Consider the following 11,803-nt stretch of genomic DNA (forward strand, 5'->3'; position numbering starts at 1 on the left):
ACTTCGGCATTACAATGGCAACAAGACGGCATCTCCCGTTGCAATAATCTTTGAGCACAAATTTGAACAAGTTGCCATTAACAACGCGAGCCTCTAAAACCTGATTTTTATGCCAGATACGTCGACGATTCCATAGGGCTCTGGACTCACTCTCAAGGTGAGCTGCTGGACTTCATCCAATACATTAAGTATATCCATAACAACATCAAGCTTACCTCAGAAGGCACGCATATGCCCGGACAGACACACATATGTAATGCGCCTTACATTGTACAGGCACTGTACCGTCTTGGAGTTAAATTACTTATTGAAGCTCTTCGATAAACAAATAAAGATAAAATCTTCCAATAAAACTAATGCACAAAGTCAGCTGGACAGTTACATGCCATGACAAAGGGTTTGTATGATAAGTTAACGTCTTCAGTTAGCCGCCACATTTTTTTGCGCTGACGAGACAGCGTAGTAAGGTCGAGGAGCATCCTGAAAGCTGAACTACACTGAGCCTTCGAAAATGGGGGACAGTGGAGTGGGCGCACAAATTGCCTACAAACTGTCATTCCGTACGGCAGTGCTGAAAAAAGTCTATGCCGCTGTGGCATATTCTCTTTCTTTCAGTGTTGTAACGTGAACAATTTCATCACAATCGACATTTCGTGAGAGGATATGTTAAAAGAACTTTGAACAATGAGAGTGTTTATGTCTTCTTTCATGAAGCGCAGGCATTGGCGATGAGTCTCCCGCGCTCACGGGCGAGAGGACGCTTTTTTGCCTCTGGAGGAAGCTTTCGTCGACCACCTGGTCGAGGATGATGTCGACTATTTGACCTTGCATGATATCGTCTAATCGGTCGCTGATGTCGGTCAGCCACTTATCGGTGTATAATGTCGATCACTTGACTGCAGATCATGTCAGTTGGCTGCTGATAAGGTCGACCGGCATAGCGAGCTCACCGAACCTGGAGAGACATGCGAACAGGGTCTGCCACCTGACCTTGTTTGAACTCGGTAGGTGCAAACATTATATGATGACGATGGCGCGAGTTCGACGTTCCAAGCCCCGGACACTCCTTGGATGCTGATCGGTTCTGCACCACATCAGGTCAGTGCTGGGAATGCAATACGAGTATGGTATAGTTGTGACCGTTCTCTTTGCTGCACGAAGCGGCGGCCGTTCGCTGGCACTATCGTGTCCGTGAGCACAGACCTATAAAAGGTATGCGTAAGACAAACAAATTGGAGTAGGATTGCAATGGCTGGCAGCTTTTGCTCGGAAGTACCGGGATGTTTAGCTTGGATATAGTGTGTCGCACTAATACTTGGTTTTATGTTCCCGGGGTCAGCATGAACATCATGACATTCACGTCTTGGAAGTCAAAAATCGGCTTGGATGGCACTCAATGCGAGACTCTTTATCCGACGACCGTCTTCACAGCTTGTCGAGGCCTAGCCAGCGTTCGTGAGGCTTGCTTGTCCCACTGACACACACGGACCGCAGGGTCCCTCGAACGTCGCAGTCCCGGTGGCCGGGGTGGCCGAGTTCCTACTGCCGACCATGTGACCACGTGACGCTCGCTTGTCCCACTGACACACACCGACCGCAGGGTCCCTCGAACGCCACAATCCCGGTGACTGGGTTGACCGAGTTCCTACTGCCGACCACATTCTCCACTCCGACGCGGCTCACCAGCGCTCGGACGTACGGAGCGGCCACCGGCACCTGCGATCTCTCGGTAGGTGACCTGCCCATGGCACTTCAATCCCACCTTACCGTGCGTACTGCTGCCATGTGGCGTTACGGTGCGTGTGTCCGCGCAGCTGTGGCAGGGCGTTCCTCTGAGCGATGGCTCTGAATGCCCCAAACAGCTTTTTATGCGAGGTCATGCCGTGCAGCTAATTTTCAGTGTGTCTTGTGCGATAACAGCTAGGCAGCTGCCGCTGTTTATGATCCTGTCTTACATGTCAAGCCCTTGTCCGTATGGCCGGATGTCGTAATGTGCCGTGACCTGACCATGCCGCGTCGTGATTTACAGGTGGTGACCGCGGTCTGTACGCCCCCGCAAGTGTTCTGCCCGCTCGCTATGGCGTGCACCTCCTCGTGTGCGCTCCAGCCAGACGGCATGGCCCAGTGTGCCGCGGGCAGCACGCTCTGCCCCATGAGTGGCCTGGTGAGTGAATACCGCTACCCGAAGTAAGGCATGGCCTTATGTGAACTCGTCACCGAGCACTCACCACCACCAAAACGATACACGCATGAATCAGGTATGTTATGGAGTGAGGTATGGGTACGGACAACAATTCTCTTCATCACCCCTCCATCAATGCTACTCTGTGCCCTAAGGTCAGAGTCAAAGCAAAGTCAGAGTCAGGTCATTGCCGGCGTGGGCACTCGTAAGTGATTAGTTCCCATGGTTTAAAATCTATCTGCACGGGACTATTCCAAGCTCTTTTATATGACGTCATTTTGGCTTTGTATCTGGCTCACGTGATCTGCCAGCTCACACGGCTTGGTGTGATGTGATCGGCACTCACTGTTGACTGAGTGTGTCATGTCACTTAAATTTGCTGTTGCCCTGGGGTACGATTTCAACCTGTCAACGACTTTGACCTGACCTGAGCCTGTCATTTCAGTGCTCGTCCGGTGTTATCAGCTCGGGCGAGTGCGGAGCGTTCGAGCCACCCACGTCTTTCAGCACCGCCGGAACTGTCCCGATCACCACGACCTCGGGCGAGCACGTGCTTCATCCCATCGACATCGAGCTTATCGCACAGCCGGGAGACATGATCCAGGTGGGCAGCAATGCGGATTCGTCGCCATTCCCTCTGCCAGCTGACGATCACGCTCGGGGAATCGTCGCCATTCCCTCTGCCAGCTGACGATCACGCTCGGGGAATCGTCGCCATTCCCCCTGCCAGCTGACGATCACGCTCGGGGAATCGTCGCCATTCCCCCTGCCAGCTGACGATCACGTTCGGGGAATCGTCGCCATTCCCCCTGCCAGCTGACGATCACGCTCGGGGAATCGTCGCCATGCCCTCTGCCAGCTGGCGATCACGCTCGGGGAATCGTCGCCACTCCCTCTGCCAGCTGACGATCACGCTCGGTTCAGACCTCCTCGAAATTGCGTAGAGCTTGCCGAAACACTACAGCTCTCATCACAATGGTCGAGTCGGCAGCGCGATAGACTTGCAGATGGGTGTTACATGTTGGGCGATTCTCATAACAAGCGGGAGTGCTTTCATTTGATCTCCGTGATCTAGGGCAAAGATCCTGGATTCGCAATCCAGCGGCACTGGGTACAAGTCCCAGAGCGGGGGCGTTGTTTGGCCCGGCTGAAATGGAGAGGTCAGCTGGCAACTGGCCAACGAGGGTCAACCCAGGTCCGGGGTGGCCGCACCGCAGCATTGTGGGCACGTAAGACCCTCCACATTCCTGTCTGGCTCAGGGATGGAGACAAAATCATCCGTTAAACTGGAGGGTACGATTTTTTAAAATCTGATTTTGTACAATTTCATTTTTATTCTTATACTGTGATTGTCTACTTCGGTAGATGTTTAAAGATTATATTGCATGCACAGCCTTTTTCATACTTATCTTCCACTGAAGTCATTTTCACATCATATTCAGATCGCACACAAAATTATCACCTTGATATTCTTCAAAGCCATAGACGTCGCCACAGATTGAGAGTGGGATACACAAGGTCGATTTAGTTGACCAAGGCTACTTGATTCTTGCGCCCAGATAAAAAGCGACAGAAAAAAATGCAGCGACTCGCCACAGACTGAGGATGGGAAGACAGTGCATTTAAAAAGGTTGTGTGGGGCATCCCAATGGTATGACCAGTAACGGACATGGATTCGCCAAACTGCCCCGCAAACATCGATACATCTTTCGATTTAGGCTATTTTATCCTTGCGTTCAGATAAAAGCGACAGAGAACGATGCAGCGACTTGTTGCAATACATGACTGGGCTAGAACCAGGGCTCTGGATACTCCAAAGCCTTGTCTGGAAGGTATCAAAATATATGTCAGTGAAATATGAGTTTAACTCTCTGAAACGCCACGATTGATATTTGTTTATTCTGTTAATGCTTCGCTTCTTCTTTTGAATTATAACGAAAGAATACGAAATATGCCGATATTGGAACTCATTGTTGAACTCTAGAACATGTAGAACACCACTCCGCAGGAATCGAGACTACCCCGGTAGGTTAGCATACGGTGCGCGGTGGTATATTAAGCCACAAGCTACAACAAAATATTGTAGAGTAGATAAGGATTTTTTTCAGCAACTTTTTATGCTCCATTGGTATATTTTTTTTACCTGCAAAGCTTGGCCACTTGTCTGACCAGAGACAAATTATTCATGTCTGGTATCTTTGACGCACTAGATAACGGGACCATAACTAAAATAGTACAGAGTACCCGCAAAATGTCATGATCCCAGATTCGCTTTCCGCCCCTAACTATAAAACCAAAATGTGTATTGGGTGAGGTTTTCTCGTCGTGACAGATGTCGTGCTGATCATGAATTTCCGGGCTCGTCCACCGACCCCGGGTTCTGTCACTGCTACGATGGTTGTTACTGTTACTGTTACATTTTACCGTTACATACATGTTACTGTTACTGTAACTACACTGCTACTTGGTAACGCTCGCTTCCGACGCCGGCAGGTCTCCTGCAGTGAGGCAGCCAACGTGGCGGCCATTGCGGTGGTGGGCCAGAGTGATTTGGACCCGACCTTCAGCAGGGCGCGGTCTGCGGACGGCCGTCCTATCGCGCATCTTATCGAAGTGATCGGCAGTCAGATGATGTCCATCACGGCCGAACACCAGTGCGTGGAGCCCGTACAGACGGTCAACTTCGAAGCGACTCTGCCGAACTCCGAGACGATGAGTAACTTTACCAGCTGCGAGTACATTATCCGGAACATGACCATCACCCTGGTGCAGGCGGACACCGTCAAGACCAACGACACCATCTACCTGGACACGTCGCTGCCGGTCACGGTGATGTTGCAGATGGCAGAGGGCGCACCGGCGAACATGTCCTGGGACTACGGCACGCCTCTGCTGCCATCCGATCAGCTTGTGCTGGCGGCGCGGGTTGACCCTGCAGGCTATTACAACCAAACAGTAATATACCCCGAGGCCGGCACTTACATCATCAACGGATCGGCGACAAACACGCACTCGGAAGAGCTGGGCGCCACCTGGGCCACGCAGGAGGTGATCCTGCAGCACCCTGTGCTGCCTGACTGGACAGCAGAGATGGTCTCCAGCACGGCGCTGGTTGAGCCCACCTCTGACCCAGCCGTGGAGGCGCTGGTCCACTTCGAGGTCAAGCTTCCGGAGGACCTGCTGCTGCCGACGGATGCGCTCATCTTCGTCCACTACGGGGACCTGTTCCCGATGGCCGGCTTCGAGCCATTGTCTGAGCACGGGTGAGTGACCGTTTAGGTCATCTTCTGCACCCGAAATTCGAGACGCTGGCGTATTACTTTTTATGTATATACCAACCAGTATAAATGCTGCCATTTTTGAATACACTGTCTGGATGCCATTTAGCCAGTGTAAATGCTAGTCATTTAAAAACAAACAGGTACCCAATGCAAATTTTTTCTGCTGGTTTTTTATGCTCACACACTTCCGTGCGTGCGTGCGTGCGCATTAGGTGTCGCTCTCTCTCTCTCTCTCTCTCTCTCTCTCTCTCTCTCTCTCTCTCTCTCTCTCTCTCTCTCTCTCTCTCTCTCTCTCTCTCTCTCTCTCTCTCTCTCTCTCTCTCTCTCTCTCTCTCTCTCTCTCTCTCTCTCTCTCTCTCTCTCTCTCTCTCTCTCTCTCTCTCTCTCTCCATTTTGTCACACGTGGGTCCTGGAACGCATTTAAGGTGATAGCAGTTACAGAAGTAGCTTGGCCACGGAGATGTGTGATCCTCAGTTAACATTTCGTTCAAATTTATTTATCAAAGGCGCACACAGGCCATTGCGATTTACGAGAAGGGATGTAGTCATGTTCACAGTGTAGGCAAGGAAATGCATTAACCCTTACATGATAGCACAGCTTAACAAAATTATTAGGACGGGATGTTAGTACTGCAAATTTCGGGGACGTAACTTACTGAAACTCGGGACGGACATTCGGGACGAGATGCTCGCACTGAATATTTCCTACACATAGCTGTTTTACATGAGATACGAATGTTTTAGCATAAGGATATGATCAGTTCGTTTTTGACAAGCCGGCCTGTCATCTCTATTTGTGGTGGCTGGGCAGGCCTCTAGCTGGTAATGTTCGGTTAATGTCAGTTTTCAAACTTTGGTCACAACATCTATCGCCGTGCTTACAGTTTTCAGTGAAGCACACGCTTTCGTATCCTCGAAAGCGTTTTTACAGTTAATACTCATACTTCAAAGCTGTTGGTGGAGCAGCGGAGCCGACGCATGAATTGTTGTCAGTCTTGAACATGTATCCATGTTTCCACAGGTTTGAGCACCTATCCATCTTTTAATAGTTTTGAACACCAATCCATCGTTCCACAGTTTTGAACAGTCATCCTTGTTTTCCTGATAAGTTGTCATGCTGTGTCCGCAGGATAACCGAAAACGCCTCTGCGGTGGACGGATTCTATGTCATTCAGCTGACGCATCAGTACACCACTGCTGGTCTCTACGATGTGGTGGTTGAAATGAAGAACGAAATATCGCATGTGAAGCTCGAGGTACCGGTGGAAGTAGAGGAAACCATTTTAGACTTTACTGTGCAGATGAAATTCCAGCTGGATACCACTGAAGAACTTGAGGAAGGCCTGGGTGATGAAAAGAACGAGTTCCACAACGACAAGAATATTACCTTTATAATCAGAATGAAGCAGGGCACTGTCACTGAATTCGTGCTGTACAACACCTCCTACAATGAAGACGTGCTGCTAAAGACGTATGTGGTTGCTGACAAGTACAACCCAGCGGACGGCGACTACGTGTACTACTTTTCTGAGAACCAGATCATGAACCTGACGCTTCAGGCCCGGAACACCTACCAGGTGTCTGATCGGGTTGAAGCAACCATCTGGATCACAGACCCGATAACGGAGGTTGAAGGTGTTACACTGCTGGAAGGCCCAGAGGTCGCCTCGCGAGGGATGGAGAAATTCATCAATGTTACTTTCAAGTCCGCCTCGCTCCTGCAGATGTGCTTGGTGGTCGATTACGGAGATGGTGCGCCGCTGGCAGCATACGGAGACGAGCAGGAGTGCTTCAGAAACTATTCCGCGGCAGCATTTCAGCCAAATGACCTGACGACTCCGATGCAGCTGGGCCATACGTACTGGGAAGATGGAGCTTACAACATGTCGGCCGTTATTTACAACCCGGCTTCGCTCACCAACAGCGAGCTGACCTTTTTGATAACCGACTTCCCTTGCCCAAAACCCGTCATGACTGTCGAGGGAGCCGCAGATACCATAGACAGCGCCCAAAAGTATTTCAAAGCAGCTAAGATAGTCGTGGCGACCGTGGCGACCGTGCCTTGTGACCTTACATTTACGACCTTAAAACGCTGGACTGTGTTCCGCATTGACGAGATGACCGGAGAAAAGTTGACGGAGATAGAAGTAGAAAACATCCTACCGTCGTGGAACAAGTCCTCTATTTTCTTTACATCTAATTTTCTTGACTTCGGCTTGTACAGGCTGCAATATCGATTGACGTTGTGGGAGGAAGGCACGGAGAAACCGGACTTGCCATACCAGATAACATCAAATTATTACATCAAGATTATCCGCTCGCCGCTAGTCCCCATCATGATTCAAGGCTCCGTGTCGCGTGTGGTACGCGGTTGGGGTCAGCGACTCTTCCTCAACCCGGCCGAGAGTTCCATTGATCCCGACTTGCCCAGCGACAAGAGTTTTCAATGCGAATGGTACTGCCGGCTCCTGCCCGAGAACTTCACCTTGAACGGGACAGAGCTGGCCAGCGGTGCGTTGCAGCCCTTCCCGGAACCAGGCGACCCCCGACCCACCACTAGCGACGGCGGTTGCTTCGGACTTGGGCCAGGCCGCATTGACTACCACAACGGTTCCCTGGACCTGGACACGTCTTTGCTGCACCCGTTCGACACAGATGTCACTTTTGAGTTCATGGTCATTATCAAAAAGAATGGAAGAATGGCAAAAGCGTTCATTCACCTGGAAATGGTATCGGGAAAGCCTCCCATGATGGCCATTGTGTGCGCTGACAAGCTTTTGTGCTCGCCCACCGATGGCGGCGTTTACGTTAATCCAATGGTTCGGCTCGGCCTGCGGGGCACCTGTCAAGACGACTGCTACCCACCGCTCACCTACAAGTGGAAGGTCTCCCGCGTCGAGAATGACCAGTCGTTCCCCATCGATGACGTTGAAGATTACATCATATCCACTCCTGGTACCAAAGAACTTGCGTTGTCGTCAGCTCTCTTCGGCAATTACTCAGCTGTTGAAAAGTTTCACATCAGCCTGACATCCAACAACTCGCATCCATCTCAAAAGACAGGATCTGCCACCTTTTATGTGATCATAAATAAGCCCCCGATTGTGAAGAATAGCAACTGCCATACAACTACTTCTGGCAACCACGCCTGCTTGGATAAAATGACTATCGAGTGTCAAGTTCCTATCGATCCCGAAAATCACAAAATAGTGAAATACGACTTCATCATAAAAACGACTAACCCCGCCACAGGCATGGAGCGTTGGACGACGGTTGGCTCGGTGAAAAAACCTTCGATTGATCTTAGAATGCCCTATGGAGACCTCTCTGTTTACTACGACGTATACGACGTGCTGGGTGGCGTTGCAACCAAGCACCTGTATGACTTTTCAACCCTAATGCCGGCGAAGGAACAATATGAGAGCTTTATGAACGGTCCAACGTTCAATGAAGCTTCGAAGTCAGGCAACGTGAATGCCCTTTCAATGATCATGCTGTGCTCAGAAACCGTCCGAAAATCCGCGTACTGGATGCAGCCGGGCTACATTCCGCCCGGCAGCAGCGCTGCGGACGTGGCTGACGTCATCTCCAGAGAGAACGCAGCGGCAATGGAAGGCCTGTCCAACCTGCCAATTGGTGACAAGGGCTCGCTAGACATGGCGTCTGGTGTGGTGGAGTCGGTGTTAGGCTCGGCTACTGGATCGCCGGAGAAGTCATTACAAATGGACTCCAAGACGCTGAGCTTCTCGATCGATATAATGGTTGCCATAGCTTCTGGCACACGCGAATCAGGAATTGCGACCACCGAGGGGCTGTCTACCTCCTTCAAAAGCCTGTGCACGATAATTGGCGTGAGAGCTATAAGAGGATCTACCATAGCTGAAGACGAAGAGTGCACAGCCGTGCCTGTGGCCGACCTGAGAACGGCTGATGTTCTCACATACGATGCAGCAATCGATCCAGAAGGCAAAGATTACAGTGCGGAGACGCATATCCCCAGTGAAGAAAAGCAGAAGGCGTGCAACGTCAGAGACCAATCTTTATTTGAAGGGGAAGAAGATGACAAGAAGGTTGACGGCGCTTGCGCGGCAATGGTGAACACTGCGCTAGAAAAACAGGTAATAGGAGAGGAGTTTGTTGCCACATCGGAAAGCGGCATGACCATCAAGACTAAGGTGATGGAGAACATGACCCACGGGGCGCTGGATGTCGGTGAGAATGGCGGTGGTATCGAGACTGGAGAACATTTCTGTCCGACTGGTAACTGCGAAGACCCAGTAGCCGTAGCTATGACTGACTATCCTACAAACTCGAAGTCGAGTTCAGAAGGAGCATCGAAACTCAGTTCAAGTGCGAATGTAATCTCGATCGATTTTAAGTCACGAGACGGCCTATCCGATGTGAAAGTCGCCAACTTGACCGAACCGATTCGAATAAAACTGCCCAAGGCCGTTAAAAATATGTCGGCACCAGGCGATCTCAATTGCACTGACTGCACACCCGGCCCAAGCCCCATCAATACTACAGCAGCCCTAAGGAACAAGCGGACGTCCCTCATCTACTCACAATTCTCTCTCACGCAGCCAGATAGCGCATTCAACATAGAAATCTACCTATTGAGCAACGTTTCTCACCGAATGTTTGTTTTGGTTGGCATTGGTCGCCAGCCCACGATGAAGAACCATGAGTTTTTCAAAATGGTCGATGAATTTCCTGTGGTAACGATGGAGCCGGAGCGGGTCGACGCGCTGGTCAAATACGACTGGTTTGTCAGCAGCGACATCGTCAACAATCGCACAGGTCGCGCTTTTGTCGCAGTTGGTGAACTGAAGGACTCCCTGGACCTAGGCGCAACCAAACAAAGGTTGGATACAAACGAAACTGTAGTTGGTGCGCGTGCCAGTGACTTGCTTACGTCCACGTTCTCCACAGATTATATGATACGCACATTCACATCTGGCTGCTATTACTACAAAGAAGATTGGAATATGTGGACGTCTGATGGCCTGCGCTGCGTGGGTGCTGACGAACGATCAGTTACATGTGAGAGCACTCACTTGACCATGTTTGGATCTGGCTTTGTCGTAGAACCCAACACCATAGACTTTGCGTACGTTTTCGCCAATGCCTCATTTACTGACAATCTGACTATTTACATGACCATGATTGTCTCCCTTGGTCTGTACTTCATCCTGGTCATTTGGGCTCGCTGGCAGGACAAAAAGGACGTGGAAAAACTGGGCGCCTGGCCAATGCCAGACAATACAGCGACGGACAAGTATCTTTACGAAGTCATGGTTTTTACAGGACACAAAGGCAACGCGGCCACGGACTCCACGGTTTCATTGATTCTCTCCGGCGATAAGGACGAGACGCCGATCCGCACCTTCGGCGAACCAAAACGCCGATTTTTCCGAAAGGGGGGCCAGGACGTGTTTGTAATGGCCTGCCCTCGACCATTGGGTGACCTGCAGTACCTGCGCATCTGGCACGACAACTCGGGGCGTGGCCGCTACGGCTCTTGGTACCTGCAGTACATCCATATCCGAGATGTGCAGACTGGCAAGCACTATGATTTCGTGGGTGATCGATGGCTAGCACTGGAAGAGGACGATGGCCAGATTGACAGACTCATCGCCGTGGCTGGCAAGGAGCAGCTCGGGCAGTTCTCGCATCTGTTTTCGCACACTTCGCAGAAAAATCTAGCCGACGGCCACCTGTGGTTTTCTGTGTTTCTGCGCCCACCACGCTCTCGGTTCACTCGTGTCCAGCGTGTCTCGGCCTGCTTTGCGCTTCTGTTCCTCTCCATGATGGTGAACGCCATGTGGTACGGTGTCGTGCCATCCACACCTTCCGCTGGCGCCATTAACTTTGGTCCCATGTCACTCTCTCCGCAACAGATCTCTGTGGGAGTCATGTCAAACCTGATTGTGTTTCCACCCTCCTTCCTCATTGTATTCCTCTTCAGAAAGGCTCGCACACGGACGCTGCGAAAGTCACGCATCGACGACGCTCTAGACAAACAACCCTTCGGCAACCAAGTCAAAAAGTCCGACCGACCGCAGTCCGCAGCGAGCCACTCTGGGAAGGACGACAGCACGGATAAGAAGAAGAAAAAGTTCCTGCTGCCTTGGTGGTGCAGAATCATCGCGTGGCTATTGTGCGTGATCTGTTTGTTCGGATCTGCCTTCATCGTCTGGTCATACGGCGTCCAGTTCGGAAACGAGAAAACCACCAAGTGGTTGACTTCCTTGCTGATTTCCTTTTTCTCCTCGATCCTTATCATCCAGCCAATAAAAGTGTTCTTGCTAGCCACGATTTTCTCGGCCATCTTCAAATC

At 50.9% G+C, this 11,803-nt stretch overlaps 1 protein-coding gene across 1 annotated transcript in view; it reads left to right on the forward strand.

Moving 5' to 3' along the window:
* Window positions 1-9,213: 9,213 nt before the first annotated feature.
* Window positions 9,214-11,803, forward strand: part of LOC119098981 (polycystic kidney disease protein 1-like 2) — a 10,434-nt gene continuing 7,844 nt past the window's right edge. Inside the window, exon 1 of the mRNA XM_037222030.1 lies at window positions 9,214-11,789. Coding sequence (XP_037077925.1) covers window positions 9,222-11,789 — 2,568 coding nt within the window. The 5' untranslated portion in view covers window positions 9,214-9,221. The remainder of the gene's footprint in view (window positions 11,790-11,803) is intronic.

This window comes from Pollicipes pollicipes, unplaced genomic scaffold, assembly GCF_011947565.3.
Source record: "Pollicipes pollicipes isolate AB1234 unplaced genomic scaffold, Ppol_2.1 Scaffold_4740;HRSCAF=5597_pilon_pilon_pilon, whole genome shotgun sequence".
NCBI lineage: Eukaryota > Metazoa > Arthropoda > Thecostraca > Pollicipedomorpha > Pollicipedidae > Pollicipes > Pollicipes pollicipes.